A 17,507-nucleotide genomic window follows, 5' to 3' on the forward strand; every position below is an offset into this window, starting at 1 on the left:
AAACATATTTAATACAGTTGAGAAATAAAACGACAACAATAAATGTTTCTAATATAGGGAACAAGACCAAAAATTTAAGGGCTGCAGAATATTTGATTATATCAACCCCCTAGTACTTGACTAGTAATTTATTTTATTGACCCTGGGAGAATGAAAAGCACCATTGACCTTGGCAGGTTTTGAACTCAGAATGTATGAGGCATCAGATATGTGCAAGAGAAAAGATTCTTTTCTGCTCTAGGTACAAGGCCCGAAATTTTTGGGGAGGTGGGCCAGTCGATTAGATTGACCCCAGTATGCAACTGGTACTTAATTCATCGCCCCCCCCCCCCCGCCCCCCAAAAAAGGATGAAAGGCAAAGTCAACCTCAGTGGAATTTGAACTCAGAACGTAGCAGCAGACAAAATACTGCTAAGCATTTCACCCGCCATGCTAACATTTCTGCCAGCTTGCTGTGCAAGAGAGAAGATTATACTGGTTTGGTCATGCGAAGTGTATGGATGAGGACCGCTGCGTGAAGAAGTGCTGGGCTCTAATTGTGGAGGGAATCTGTGGAACAAAGTTTTATGCCAATAAAACTAAACCCTTTATGGACGGGAAACCTTTCGGCTTTATGTTTTTTACAAATCATATATATATGTATATACAAATGATATATATATATATATATATATATATATATATATATATATATATATATATATATATATATATATATGTATATATATGTATATATGTATATATATCTTCAAATATGAATTAGAAGCAGTTTGAGGTGTATAAACAAAACCGAACACAAATACACAAGATATGTGGGTTGTTAGTTCTGGGATTTTTAGATGTAAGAAAATACATTCTCTATGCACCTGGTGTTAAAAAAACACCTGGAAGTCGCTTGACTGTGACTTACATTCAGGTGTTATTTTACACCATAAAATATATTCTCTTACGTCTAAAAACCACTGCTGACCCATGAACTAACAACACATTTTGTGTATGTGTGTTCTATTTTGTTCACACACACATCGAAGTATGTGTGTACATATGTATGTATATGAATGTCTGAATGTATATCCATTTTCAGAAAGCACCACATGATGCTTGTTCATCATATTTGGCAAAGTAATTAATAAAATAAATTGACCTGGTGGTATTATGAATGGTTCTACTGCTGAATGCCTTCCTATCATTTGTCTCATTCTCACTCCATCTCTATTTGTACTTTTCCTATATTCAGATATACAAAGTATATTCGCATATAAACATAGTTTTTAATATCAGTGCTGCAGCATGTTTGAATGGTTAAGAAGCTTGCTTCCTGTCTACATTGTTTTGTGTTCAATTCCACTGAGTGACAATGTGACAAGCATCTTCCACTAAAACCCTATGTTGACCAATATCTTGTAAGTGTATTTGATTGACAGAAACTAAAAGAAACCTGTCACACACACATACACATATCAGACAGGTATGTGTGTGGAGTGGTTGGCGTTAGGAAGGGCATCCAGCTGTAGAAACTCTGCCAAATTAGATTGGAGCCTGGTGTTGCCATCCGGTTTCACCAGTCCTCAGTCAAATCGTCCAACCCATGCTAGCATGGAAAGCGGACGTTAAACGATGATGATGATGATATATATATATATATATATATATATATATATATATATATATATAGATATATAGATAGATATATGTATATATATAGATATATATATATATACACACACACACACACCTCTATATATATATGCACACACATTTTATATATATATGTATATATAAAGCCTTTTGAATAAAATTAGGTAGATGGAAACTGTGCAGAAGACTGTTGGCTAGGTTCATTATCATCATCATAATTATCATATAATGCCCACTCTGCCATGCTTGAGTGGGTCAGATGGAATTTGTTGAGGCAGATTTCCTATCGCTGGATGCCCTTTGAAAAAATTATTATTATTATTATTATTATTATTATTATTATTATTATTATTATTATTATTATTATCATTATTATTATTTTATGTTTGACTTTTGCTTTGCATTTGTACAAGTTGGCTCCAAGTCTCACCCAGAGACCTCAAGAGACAACAAGATAGAAGTTCTTGTTGGTGTTATGCCTAGGGTACCATATATTTGGTTTTGCACATAGTGTCGTTCTAGAGAATGTTTAAGAAACCATAAGAAAATTATGTGTTTGTTTTAAAATTTGAGATTACATAGATAGTATTTTATGTAGGATATGGACATTTCCCATGAGCACTATCTTTTGAATTTCTGCCATTTTGGGGTTTCCTGGTATTTGAGCTTATTATTATTATTATTATTATTATTATTATTATTATTATTATTATTAAGGTGATGAACTGGCAGAATCATTAGCATTCGGGACAAAATGCTTAGTGGCATTTCGTCTGTCTTCACGTTCAGAGTTCAAATTGCGCCGAGGTGGACTTTGCTTTTTCTTCTTTCAGGGTCAATAAAATAAGTACCAGTTGAGCACTGGGGTCAATTTAATCAACATATGCCCTTCCCCAAAATTGCTGGCATTGCACCAAAATTTGAACTCATTATCATCATCAACATTATCATCATTATCATCATCATTATTATTATTATTATTATTATTATTATTATTATTATTATTATTATTATTATTATTACCATGAAATTCATTTACTTGTTCATTTATAAAAAAATATGAAAAAAAAAAAAAATCACTCATTTGCAAAAAAATTATTTATTTTCATTTTTCTCTCTCTTCATACTTTGTTCCATTTCAGAGGGGTACCGAAAAATATAGTGACCCTCGGTCGGCAGAGGAGGGAACCACTCGGAAAAGTACGACCTGGTTAAATGAACCTTATCGTGGCACTGCAATAAACGATGTAATTATGTTGGCCGTTGTTCATTGCCAATTTTATTCCACTGGATCTCTCAACAATCTCTTCTTCTTGCCTCAATGTTTAACCACCTCTGCCATTTAAGTCCGCGGTCTCTTATATCTATATTTTCTCATGATCCTCTTTCTCACCAACACTCATTGCTTACATCTTTCTTTTCTTTTCTTCTTATATATATAACTACTTCTATTACAAACTAATATTATTATTTAAATTTTTTTTGCCATTCTTTCTTCTCTTCATCTTGTACTCTATTTCTGAATCGTTCTTTTATATATCTGTTGGTCCTCTATCGATTGTTTAACCATTCACTCACTGTTAGTCTGTTTTTCATTCTCTTACCCTCTCTATCCTTCAGCGTTTGCCTTCCAGATACATCTATCAATCTATCTCTTTGTTTATTTGATTCTCTCCTTATCTATCGCTTTATCTAACTTACCAACTAACCCTAACTAAATGTCGGCCATTTTTATTTAGCTAACAAATCATTATTTCTTCTATTTTCTAGTTATTTATTTTTTAGCACATATCTTCTCTTGCAATTCAATTCTTACTAACATTTGCTTTATGGAATTGCCAAACTCTTGCCTTGTCTGCTTTCTGTTACTCATTGGCATTATAAACATTTGTTCCTATGCTGTTCCTATGTTACTGACTTTGGTTATTATATATTTTTATTATTTTTTAAAAATTTCTGTCATATTACCAGGTAACCTACCAACCAGGTGATCAATCAAGCAATCATTAACCTCAAGAACATTTTGTTTGATTACTGTTTTTGAAGATTATTTGTTTTTTTATGTTGAATGTTTTATAAAAAGAAGTCCAAGTCTTTGTAAACCGAATTTCAAAGCCAGTTTCAATTCTTAATTGTGAAAGAAATCTTACATTGTTAATTATTTTTTTGGTAATGATTTCAACATTCCACTGTTTTAAGTCTGTGAGAGTTTATAGTTCTGTAAGAAATAATTATTTGCAGCTTGGTGTTTTGGACATTTTAATGCAAATCCCATCGCATTTGTCTTTTATTCCATCAAAATTTATAAAACAAGATCCAGTATTTATAAAAGATTGAGTTAATCCAATCGACTATATTGACCGTCCATTGATTCTGTAGGTGTATGCACAACTGTACGTGTATATGCACGAATCCACATGCATCAGTATTTATATCTATGAGTGTATGTGTGTGTGTGTGTGTGTGTGTGGTCTCTGCCTCACTCTGTCTGTTTCTCACAGTAGATATCATCATCATTGTCATCATCATTTTATGTTCCCCCTATACTTGCTAGCAGGGGTTGGATTCAGTTCTGTATTTAAGAGATGAGGATTTACGTACATTATTTACGTTATTTACATTATTTACCTTTGACAGATATTGTGTGAGCAATTTTCTGCTGCTTCTAGAATGATGAGCCAAAAGTTTTTTTCTGCTGTTACTGCTTCATGGAGAAATCTAGGCAAACCGGGGTTACAATCACCACTGTGATATCAAAGACGAACAATGGTTTAAATTTTTAGGAGCCATTTGTTTTCTACTCGTATGTAACATTGTGCAGGTGTACCATGTGTATGTACAAATGTATAGCAAGTGTATACCTGCACGATGTTACGTACAAGTTGAAAATAAATGGCTCCTAATAATTTAAACCATTGTTCGTCTTTGTTATCACAGTGGTGATTGTAACCCCCGCTTGCCTAGATTTCTCCATGAAGCAGTAACAGCAGAAAAAAACTTTTGGCTCATCATTCTAGAAGCAGCAGAAAATTGCTCACACAGGTACAAAACCACGTTTGCAGTAACATGACATAGGGGCCCCACCCCTTTTTCTGAAAACAAAACAACCTCGGTCTGAGAATCAAACTGGAAGTGACTCTCTTCTGACAAGTTGTGTAAACTAATGCGAAATAGTCGTGGCACTCTGTCGGTTACGACGACGAGGGTTCCAGTTGATCCGATCAACAAAATGTTAATGTACAAGTGGCTGAGTACTCCACAGACATGGGTACCCTTAATGTAGTTCTCAGGGAGATTCAGTGTGACACAGAGTGTGACAAGGCTGGCCCTTCGAAATACCGGTACAACAGAAACAGGAAGAGTGAAGGAAAGTTTTAATGAAGGAGTACAGCAAAGTTCACCACCACCACCAGAGCTGCATGGAACTTTAGGTGTTTCCACTCAATAAACACTCACAACACCCGGTCTGGGAATCGAAACCACGATCCTATGACCGCGAGTCTGCTGCCCTAACCACTGGGCCATTGCGCCTCCACACTAGATCGTGATACAGTGGACTTATCGTTGGAGATAACAATAAGATTTGCTGTGATAATATGCTTTGGCATTTCTTTCATAGCTTAAGAATATTTCATCTTTAGTCTCCTCTGATTGATCTATGTCTGTTGCCTGAAACTAAATTTAAATGCTTGACCCATAACCATAAAAACAGCAGTTAAAACCTTGACCACTTATCTGGATATATTATTACAAGATTTGTTGACTTTGGCGATCTGGAAGCCTGCGTTGACCTTGGCAAGGTTTCAAACTCAACTTGACTGACTATCAATTATATTGTAAATGAAACAGTCTGATTGACTCTTGGCCAGTTTAACTGTATTATTCTTAGCTTAAATCTAGTTCCATTACAGCTAATTAAACTTTACCATTCATTCAGCTCTCTTCTCTTTGTAATTCCATCTGTGTGGATGTTGTCACAGCATTTCAAACTCTAGTACTCAGTTTTTGGCTGCTGTTTTATGGCAAGTTTGTTGTCTTAACCCCTTCGTTACTATATTTCTCTGGAGTCGCAATGGTCCAGTGGTGAGGGCAGCGGACTCACGGTTGTAGGATCGCAGTTTCGATTCCCACACCAGACGTTGTGAGTGTTTATTGAGCAAAAGCACCTAAAGCTCCACGAGGCTCCGGCAGGGGATGGTGGCGAACCCTGCTGTACTCTTTCACCACAACTTTCTCTCACTCTTACTTCCTGTTTCTGTTGTGCCTGTAATTCAACGGGCCAGCCTTGTCACACTCTGTGTCACGCTGAATATCCCCGAGAACTACGTTAAGGGTACACGTGTCTGTGGAGTGCTCAGCCACTTGCACATTAATTTCACGAGCAGGCTGTTCCGTTTATCAGATCAACTGGAACCCTCGTCGTCGTAAGCGACGGAGTGCCACTATATTTCTGATGAAATACGTATTTCCTGTTTTCACTAATGTAGCTAGGGTGGCTGCTACCTGGGGCAGACCACCCCTTCCACCCCATCCTGCTACGCTACTGTATGTATCTCAGTTTATTACATAATGAATCAAGACCCATGGGACACACTAAATGGTTCATCTAACGAAAAATTACTTTGAAGTTTTTAGCAGTGAGGCCTGTTTCGGGATGAGCCATGTCCCATCCAGCCAGCTTCTCAAAAATGATTGCTCATGCCTGTCCTAGTATTAGCTCAGTAACTCATGCTATTGAACTAATTCTAAGGTTGTTTAATTTCCTAGAAATAGCAGCGAAATATCCCTTAAATGACACATTATACCATCTATGACAGTGGTTCTCAACCGTTTTTTTTTTTTACCTATGGGCCCCTTAGGTTCCTATTTTACTCAAGTGGACCCGACCACCAATAGCCACTTGATGTTTAATGAATCCTGTTATATTTTGATAATTAATTATTATTAGGAAATTGTATAAAAAAAAATTGTTAAAATATTTTTGTATATTGTAGAATTAAAACTGGTTTAATGCACATAAATTTTAACAACAAATTCTTAGATTGGCCCCCTCCTAGGGTCAGAAGGATGTTCGTTGAGAACCACTGATCTATGATAAAAGAGGACATGTTGACATGTTGGAAATGTCCTTGATAGAGGAAACGAAAAAAAAAATGATAGGATGGTCATGGTTGGAGTGTCTTTGTGCATAAGCTGGGGTGTCTTTGTGCATAACTTGGAGTGTCTTTGTGCATAACTTGGAGTGTTTTTGTTCTGTGGGAGCAAGCCTTGAGATAGACACCAAGAACAATAAGTATAGCTATAACGACACCACCAAGGACACAAGAAGATTAGTTAAACCTCCAAGAACATCAGTGTTGTCCTTAAGCGACATTAATATGTGAGCACAATCATAAAAGAATAGTAACAGCAATAACAATTTGGCCTTCAACTACAATAACATCAATAACATTAAAAATTCAAAGCACTGAACAAGATAAAGCGAAAAAAAATCAAAAAAAAAAAATCAATAAAATGCAGAGTATAGATCTTGGCTATAAGAATCAACATTGATACAATATGGCATAAACACTGCCATACTGTTTTATGCTCTTAACTTCGATATGTATTGAGTCCAACAGAATAGTGAAATGTTTATATTGTACTGGAGTGTTTTATGCACCTGGCTTCCAAAATGATAAGTATATATATGACCTTAATTAATTCGTGTATAAACCAGCCAGATCTGGCCCAAATATTCTATCTGTTTTATGTTCAAACCAGTCAGATCCAGCCTCTCACACCTACCCTACTATGTCGTTCTAAATGCAAACTGTTATGTCCTCGAATTCTCAAAGCTGCAAGATGATGCCTGACTAATTCGAGACAATGGGAATAAATGAGCATTATTACATTTGGCAGAATAATCTGAATGCTAAAGGGTTAAATCTCAAAGTCTTCATGTTTATCATCATCATCATCGTCATCGTCATCATCATCATCGTTTTACGTCCGCTTTCTATGCTGGCATGGGTTGGACGGTTTGACTGAGGACTGGCAAGCCAGTAGACTGCACCAGGCTCCAATCTGATCTGGCAAGGTTTCTACAGCTGGATGCCCTTCCTAATGCCAACCACTCTGAGAGTGGAATGTAGTGGGTGCTTTTTTACATGCCACCGGCACAGGAGCCAGTCAGGAGGCACTGGCATCAACCACATTCAGATGATGCTTTTTACATGCCACTGGCACAGGAGCCAGTCAGGGGGCACTGCCATTGACCATGCTTGAATGTTGCTTATTACATGCTGCCAGCACAGGTGCCACTCAGGCGGCACTGGCATCAGCCATGACTACGATTTTTCATTTAATGTCCATTTCTCATGCTTGCTTGGATCAGACAGTTTGAAAGGATCTGGTGAGCCAGAGGGCTCTGTTGAGCTCCATGTCAGGTTTGGCATGGTTTCTGCAGTTAGATGCCATTCCTAATACCAACAACTTTACAGTGTGCATTGGGGTGCTATTTATGTGCCGCCGACACTTGTGGAGGTGCCAAGTAACTTGGGAAATGGGAAAGAACAAGGAGAAGGAAGAAGAGGGAAAGAGAAAAGCTCACTTGACTAAGTGGGGGTGGGTATTTGGGTGCGTGGAGAGATTCTGCTCTGAAATGCAGTACATGCATTCCAGCACTAAGACAAGGTGTGTGTGTGTGTGTGTGTGTGTGTGTGTGTGTGTGTGTGTGTGTGTGTGTGTGTGAGTGAGTGAGTGAGTGAGTGAGTGAGTGAGTGAGTGAGTGTGTGTGTCTGTCTGCCTGTCTGTCTGTGAATGTGTGAGTATGTGTGTATGTATATATATATTTATCATATTAAGGGCTTTACTACACATAAAGGCCTCACATTATAAGCGTCTCTTCAAGTCAAAACTACTTTAATAAATATACAGTGTACCGACAGCGAGGGAATGTAACTTGGAAGTGGTCAAGTAGTTTTGACTTTAAGAGTCCCTTATGTGTATGATTGTGTATAGAGGAATATATTACTCAAAGAAATTCCAACTTTGTCTGATTTTCACGTTTTATTTACAATCTTATAATAATATAAGATAATATAATATGAAATGAAATGATAGAATATTAAATATCCATTCTGACTGAAGTAATAAACTATGCAATCTTCAGCTTCATGTAGTAGTGGTAACACTTAGGTTTTACAATTTACAACTATATATGTATATAAACTCATGTTTATTGTCTGGAAATCTTTCATCACACATCTGTGACCTCTTCAGCGACACTTTTCGTTTCCATGTATGCTCTTGCTCCACTTACTCCATTCTGTTCATGTAAGATGTATATCCTTATGTGCGCATGCATCCGTGTTTGTGTATGTGTGTGTGTGTGTGTATGCTTGTGTGTGTGTCATTGCTTTTAGCAGCACTGTGGCCTTCTCTTCAGCCCCATTCTCTCACCCTGTCGTGCTGCTGCTGTCCTAAGACCCAAAAATTTGGTACAGTTCCTGTATCTCTCTGTTTGTGTTTGCCCACGGTGTTGCCATCGTGGTAGTTGTTGTCACCGTTGTCACTGTCACTGCAGCTGTTGTTGTGGCTGTCCATGAAATTTCTTGTGTATGTGTTTGTGTGTGTGTTTGGTTTGCTTCGTATGTTGCTTGTATCCATGGCCTTTATATGAATTTATTTATTTATTCATTTCATCTATTTCTGTTTCGTATATTTATCACAGGCATATGACAAATATATTTATTTATTTATATATTTATATAATTATTTATTTATTTTTTACTTTTTATTTATTTATCTCTATTTCTTATATGCATCATAGGTAAGGGCATATATGTCTGTTGTGTCTATTACCCTGCATATACAGATACATACAGGGTAATACATACGCAATAGACACAGCAGGCATGTATGCACTTACCTGTGATATATATAAGAAACAAAGATAGATAAATAAAAATAAATAAATATATAAATAAATATGTGTCACATGCCTGTGATAAATATAAGAAATAGAGATAGAAAAAAAAAATGAATCCATATAAAGGGCACGGATACAAACAACATAGAAAGGGAACCCATACACACACACAAACACACACACAAGAAATTTCACAGACAGCCACAACAATATCAACAATATGAAAGACAACGATAGCAGCAACGGTGACAACAGTGGGAATAATAACAATAATTACCACAATGGCAACATTGTGGGTGAACACACAAACACAGAGAGATACAGGAACTGTACCAAATTTTCGGGTCATAGGACAGCAGTAGCACAATGGGGTGAGAGGGTGGGGCTGAGGGGAAGGCCATACTTCTGCTAAGAACAATGACACACACAAGCATGCCCACCCACCCACACACATATACACACATAAACACAGGTGCAAATGCATGCACACATAAGGATACACATCTTGGAAGAACGGAATAGAGTAAGTGGAGCAAGAGTACACATGAAAATGAAAAGCGTCACTGAAGAGGTCACAGATGTGTGACACAAGATTTCTGGGCATTGGACATGAGCTAAAATAAGGACAGTAATAAACGAGTGAAGAACTAATATATATTTGGCAAAAGAATGAAAAAATGACCCTCCTGAAATAGGCTGCTGCACTTGTGATTGCTAGATCATGGGTTTGATTTCCGAACTGGGTAGCATGTTGTGTTCTTGAGCAAAACATTTCATTTCACATTGTTTTGTGGGTAGGAGAGTGACAGAATAATTAACACATTGGCAAAAAGTTAACGAATAATCTCATTAAAATGCAGTATTTCTTTTACTTGTTTCAGTCATTTGACAGGGGGGAGGGGCATACTGGAGCTCCAGTCTACTCAGCTGACAAAAATGAGTTTAGCTTGTGGTGGACTGGTATCCTATCCAGGTGGGGAATTTATATGCCATGAAACCAGGAAAGCAGCCCTTGTGAGTCAACATTACCTGAGAAAGTTACTTTTACTTTCACTTTTGTTCCCTGCAGAATTACTGACCTTGAACCCTGTAATGGACAGGTGTCCCTTTCAGGAATAGTTGTGGTAACCATCTTTATGAGCCACAGGGTTTAAGAAAACCAAATACAAAAGCTTCTGGTGCATCTAGATGCTTCTTTACATTCGGTCTCCTTGTCAAATGAAAATTCTCAATATATATCATAATTGAACCATACTCAATGACTGGTCACCGCGCCAGTGGAGCACTAACAGCACTGTCGAGTGTGTGTTCATTGCCAGAGCAGCCATCTGGCTTCCATGCTAGTGGCCCGTAAATAGCACCATTAGAGAGTAATCGTTACCAGCGTTGCCTTCTAGCACTTGTGCTGGTGGCACGTTAGAAAATCATTCGAGCGAGGTTGTTTCCAGTACCGCTGGACTGGCTCCCGTACAGGTGGCACGTAAAATACACCATTTTGAGCGTGGCCGTTGCCAGTACCTCCTGACTGGCCCTCGTGCCGGTGGAACCTAAAAGCACCCACTACACTCTCGGAGTGGTTGGCGTTAGGAAGGGCATCCAGCTGTAGAAACTCTGCCAGATCAGATTGGAGCCTGGTGCAGCCATCTGGCTTGCCAGTCCTCAGTCAAATTGTCCAACCCATACTAGCATGGAAGGCGGACGTTAAACGATGATGATGATTGCTAGACAGTAAAATGCAACATGTACCTCTGGAGAAAAAAAAAACCAACAAAAAAAAACAAAGCAAAAGGAATGTTGCATGTGCATTTTAGCATAAAAATGTTGCATATATGCATCCTTACAATTCACTGTCCATTGTACAAGCCTCTCTCTCTGTTCTTTGGTACTTTAATGATGCATGTGTCTTGCTTGAGTCTGTGCATTTTATTTTTTTTCCTACTGAGCTGCATTGCATCAGATTCAGCAACTTCCCTGCTGATGTTGTGTATACTACTACTACTACTATAATATCAAATGTCTCTGCCAACTGCAAGATGTTATCTTTTGTCTATTTTAGAACATCTTTTTTTCATATTTTATATGTAGTCTATGCATATATATATACATGTTCATTTTATAATGTGTATACATACATACATACATATATATATATATATATATATATATATATATATATATATATATATATATATATGCATATATATATACACAATGTTATGGTGATGTGTGTGTGTATATATATATATATATATATATATATATATATATATATATAATGTCTTCTTTTCATATGTGTATATGTTCTTTTTACAATATGCATATATATATATATATATATATATATATATGTATATATATGTATTTCATATAATTTATAATATCATTTCAGTTTTTTAATACATTTTTATATATTTTTGTAATTTTATATTTTAGCATTTGTGTTTTATTCCTACACATTATAAATGCACATAAAGTATGTATATGTATGGATTTGTATGAATATATAAATATGCTATTGGGATGAATGTGTATGGACATATATGTGTGTACATACATGTGGTGCAGTGTATGTGTACACACACATAGATACACACATATACATACATACATACATACATACATACATACATACATACATACACACACACTGATATAATGGTTTATATGGTATCTATACACCCAAAAAAGAATAGCAGAAAATGTGAAGTAGTTTTCTATTATTTATTGCAGCAGATAAAGTTGGCATTTGATGATAATAACTGGAAATTTCTCACCATGCATGTATCATCTGCAGAAATAATTTTAACATGGCGGAAACATATTCTTGCTTACATGCACAAACACTCAGATGCTCACAAACGTACATACACATGCTTGTTCATAACAGCATGTATATTTGTGTTTGTGTGTGTGTGTGTGAGTGTGTATATGTAGTATATGTATATGTGTATATATGTATGTATGCATATATATACATATATATATTTTATCTTTAAATTACCTACTACCGTATACCTTATAACGAGGACCATACATACTGAGGTAATACACCAGGAGTGCCTACAGATACATCTATCCCTTAGATGGTTGCATAGCCTCTAACCTATATCGTGCTTATATATATATATATATACATACATATATATATATGCATGTATCATCATCATCATCATCGACATCAACATTTAAAGTCCATTTTGCATGCTGGTGTGGGTTGGACGGGTTGACAGGGGCTGGTCAGCTGGAGAGCTGCCTGGGCTTCCTGTTGGCATATATATATGGAGACAAACTCCATTCCTCCATATGATTGGCTTGAAGAATTGTTAAGATATGTTTCTTAACATGAAACCATTGATAGCCTTAATACACAAATAAGGAAATTTTCATTCACCAATGCAGTGTTGAGCATTCATTCTTGTCGTTCAATATTTCTGAACCACCACCACCACCACCACCACCACCACCATCACCACCACCACCACCACCAATACCACTACCAACACTATCACCATCATCACCACCATCACCATCGCTGCCACCACCACCACCACCACCACCACCGTCACCAGAACCAATACAACCACCAACACAACCACCACCACCGTCACCACCACCAATACCAAAACCACCACCACCACCACCACCACCACCACCACCACCACCACCCTCGTTACTCCAGCATCTACTTTGCCATGCTTTTATGGGTCAGATAAATTTTGTTGAGGCATGATTTCTGTTTTTGTTTTTGTGTTTTCTGTACTTAAATACTCTTCCTACAGCTCACCCCCTACCACCACCACCACCACCACACACCTTTTCCCAAACAAAATAATATTTTCTCACAGACAAGACAATGTTTTCACAGAACATTGCAAACAAACAAACATCATTTTTATGACACTGGAATTTGTTTACAATTATCGTATTGTGATAAGACTCAGTGACACTTCCATACACACACACACACATGCACACACACACTGGCATACGCACACACACACACACACATATATATTCTTTTTTACTTGTTTCAGTCATTTGACTGTGGCCACGCTGGAGTATCGCCTTTAGTCAAACGCATCAACCCCCCAAGACTTATTCTTTGTAAGCCTAGTACTTATTCTATCGGTCTCCTTTGCCAAACCGCTAGGTTACGAGGCCGTAAACACACCAACATCGGGAAAAACACAGACACACAAATACATACATACATACATATATATATGTATATATATATATATATATATATATATATATATATATATATATATATATATATATATATATATATATATATATATGTATATATATAGATAGATAGATATATATGACAGGCTTCTTTCAGTTTCTGCCTACCAAATCACTCACAAGGCTTCAGTTGTCCCAAGACTATAGTAGAAGACACTTGCCCAAGGTGCCAAGGTCCAGAGGGGATGTTGAAGAAAAGTAGGTTAATAATAGGATTAAAAAATTAAAAACAACAAAATAATGGTTTAAGTTAAGTAAGGTTTTTATTTGTGAAATACAGTTGCTTTGAATATGCTACAGAAAGTGGCCTATGTTTGTGGTGGTGAATGGGGCTGGGACCAGGGTGGGACACTAGGAATGTGGACTGAGTGCCAAATGGGCAGCAGCCCTAAAAACGTTTGAGAACCACTGTTCTACACCAACTACAAAAAAAAAAAAAAAAAAAAAAAAAAAAAAGACTTATTCTGCTCTGGAATAGGTAAGTGCAAGTGTCCTTCCAGCCGGCATGTCTATCTCCCTTCCTTTTGTTTTTCCTATTGTGACTCCCTCCCTCGCCATTCCACACTCACTGCTTTGTTCAGTCCTTTGTTCCTCAAGAAGTACAATCATTTGAAATTCTCTCCTTGCCCAGATTTCCTGCAGACATTGACATATGGCAGCTGCTTCCATCCTGTCTTGTCTCATGCATTCTACAAAGGGCATTCACTTTTTACTGCTTTCATTTTTAACAATTTATTCATCAAAATTAACTGGGAATTGATTCAGTTTCCCTCCTCAGCCACCTCTTTGCATTGGTGGCTTTGTTCCACAATAGATATATATCCTAATATAAATAAATAAATAGGTAAATGAATGGAAATCTTACTGGTGGGTGTGCTAAATTATAAGGCACTAGAAGAAAATGACTCTTCCCAGACACAACAGAATATGCTTCAACACACAATCTCACATACAGAATCTAGCAAACCAAGTCCAAAAACGAAATATATATATATATATATATATATATATATATATATGTGTGTGTGTGTGTGTGTGTGTGTGTGTGTGTGTGTATGTATATTGTGTGTGTATATTGTAACAATGGATTGCAATGTCAGTAGGGTTTTGATAAAATACAATGTAATATTTAGTTATATATTCTTTTATCTTTTACTGGTTTCTGTTCTTGGCCTGTAGACTGGCGCCACCTTCAGGACTTCATTGTTGATTATAGATTACTCCAGTGCTTCAGTACTTATTTTAGTCTGGCCCTGTTTTTTCTCGTTTTGTACATTTTACAAATCGGCCAAGTTATTATTATTATTGTTTCCGCACTGGTCTTATTGTTGTTGTGTCAAAGTGATGGTGTGTGGCTAAGGGGTTAGAATATTTTGTTCATGATTGTAAAGTTGTGAGTTCGATTCCCGACGGCATGTTTTGTCCTTGAGCAAGACACTTTATTATTTCACATTGCTCCAGTCCACTCAGCTGGCAAAAATGAGTAGTACCTGTATTTCAAAGGGCCAGGCAGCCTTGTCACATGTGTGTGTGTCATGCTGAATCTCCTTGAGAACTACACTAAGGGTATGCATTGTCTATAGAGCACTCAACCACTTGCATGTTAATTTCACAGTTCCATTGATCAGATCAACTGCAACACTGGCTTCTTGCCAACTTAATGTGGAAGTCCTAGGAAAGGGAAGAATGCTACTGATATTTAACCCCAAGCAGCACTGTTTTTAGTTGGCTACATGAAACAAGCGTTCTGTGTCCTTAAGTTTTCAAACAGAGGAGACAAGCACCTCCACCCAACAGGTCCAGCATCCAGAGGCTAGTTTCAGGGTAATTGCCCTTCATCAATCTGGAGTAGCTTGGCCTTGCTAGCTGTCGGTGCTTTATTGTTGTTGAAAACTTATAGAATTTCAAGTGAAATATTTCAATAAAAATATGAAAAATCTAAAATAAAATGATTAAACTCATTGTTATTTCTTTAATATAAACACATGAAAGAATGTTTCTTATATATACAAATATAAGTGCATGTTTATACACACACTCATTCACATAGACACATATTTGTGTACACACATACACACACGATGGACTTCTTTCAGTTTCTATCTAACAAATCCTCTCACAATGTTCTGGCCTGCCCAAGGGTATTGCAGAAAATATTCGCCCAAAGTGCTGTGCAAGCTTTTCAACCACACAACAATCACGTCTGTGCCTCTGTGTCTAGCCATGGGGAAATATTATCTTGCTTAGAAACAGGTGGGAGTTGACAACAGGAAGGGCATCCAACTATAGAAAACCTACCCCAACAAATTCCTTTCTGGCTAATGCAAGCATGGAAAAGTAGACTGTATATGATGATGATGATAATGATGATGATGATGATATATATACACACACACATACATACACAGGTGAGTACATAAGTGCAAAACAAGGTTGAAAAAATAGTACTCGAATACCAAAGGTAGAGTGATATTCTTTTTATTGAAGCTGCAAAATTATCACAGAACTGTTACTCAGAGTTTCACGTTCCTGTTCGTCAGGCAGTTGTGATGAATAACTGTCTGACGAACGGGAACATTAAACTCTAATTAACACTTCTGTGGTAATTTTGCAGCTTTAATTAAAAGTATATAATTATTATATATAGTTGAAGATCATGGTGTATCTATTCCAAAAGTTACAAGTCTTTATTGATTATGAAAAAATTTTGTTTTTATAATTTTTTATAATTTTCTGTAATATTTTTTCACCTGAATAAAAAGTTCTGTGTTGTCTTTTATTTATGAATATTTCATTTTCTGTTTTAAAAAGTTTCACCTCAATATACACAAATATACATACATAGATTTTGAAATCTTTGAACGTTCTCTTTTATATTCTATTTTCACAGACGCCGTCATCACTTGCTGAAGATGTTTCCAGTAGTGCAGTTCTTACACAGTTGGATGGGGATGGTCTCGTGGAACGGGGGAACTGGAGTGGACGGTTCGATTTCCTCATGTCCTTATTGGGGTATTCCGTGGGTCTCGGCAACGTGTGGAGGTTTCCCTACCTAGCATACAGCAATGGAGGGGGTAAGTTATCTCCCTTGGACTCATTCACTCATTTTTTTTTTGCTTCATTATTATTCTCTCCCTTTATATGTCATGCAAACCATGATACAGGCACAACATGAAGGGCTCAGAGTGGATTGTTAGCCTGTTAGAAATAGCAGCCAAATTCTCCTCATATCACACTTTACTGTCATAAAAAATGTGGAAACGTTATTGGAGAATGTCTCAGATGTATTATGACTGAATAAAAGATGGAATGATCATGGCTGCAATAAATTTGATATAGGTCTGCTCATTCAACAACAACATCACAAGCAGTTACTAGAACATCATCACCACGCACGTCTGTGCTTCTTGAAGCATAAAAACAGTAGAATATTTAAGCTGGATCTGACCAGTTTAACTGCTGAAGGGTGAAACATCACTTGTATAATTCGTTCTCTTTTCTCTCCCTGTTTCTCTCTTTTACCGGTCTCACTTTATGCCTATTTCTATTTGTTTAGGGGCATTTCTTTTCCCTTTTATATTGATGTTGATATTAATTGGAACACCATTGATGTTTATGGAGCTTGCTTTCGGCCAGTTTGCATCTCTGGGTCCAGCTGCTATCTTCGACCGATTCTGTCCTTTATTTCATGGTAAGTACAATATATATT

The 17,507-nt window shown here is 36.8% G+C and overlaps 1 protein-coding gene across 5 annotated transcripts in view; it reads left to right on the forward strand.

Annotated features, from left to right (window-relative positions):
• The window catches only part of LOC106870669 (sodium-dependent proline transporter), a 133,164-nt gene that overhangs the window by 101,906 nt on the left and 13,751 nt on the right, over positions 1-17,507 (forward strand). For 3 of the 5 annotated variants that reach the window (XM_089354692.1, XM_014916820.3, XM_052969188.2), the window contains exons 2-4: positions 2,781-2,885; positions 16,689-16,872; positions 17,355-17,489. In XM_089354692.1, coding sequence (XP_089210818.1) covers positions 2,781-2,885; positions 16,689-16,872; positions 17,355-17,489 — 424 coding nt within the window. The remainder of the gene's footprint in view (positions 1-2,780; positions 2,886-16,688; positions 16,873-17,354; positions 17,490-17,507) is intronic. The other 2 variants (XM_089354693.1, XM_014916821.3) reach the window with 1 other exon arrangement.

This window comes from Octopus bimaculoides, chromosome 7 (genome assembly GCF_046866305.1).
Source record: "Octopus bimaculoides isolate indiv1 chromosome 7, ASM4686630v1, whole genome shotgun sequence".
Lineage (NCBI taxonomy): Eukaryota > Metazoa > Mollusca > Cephalopoda > Octopoda > Octopodidae > Octopus > Octopus bimaculoides.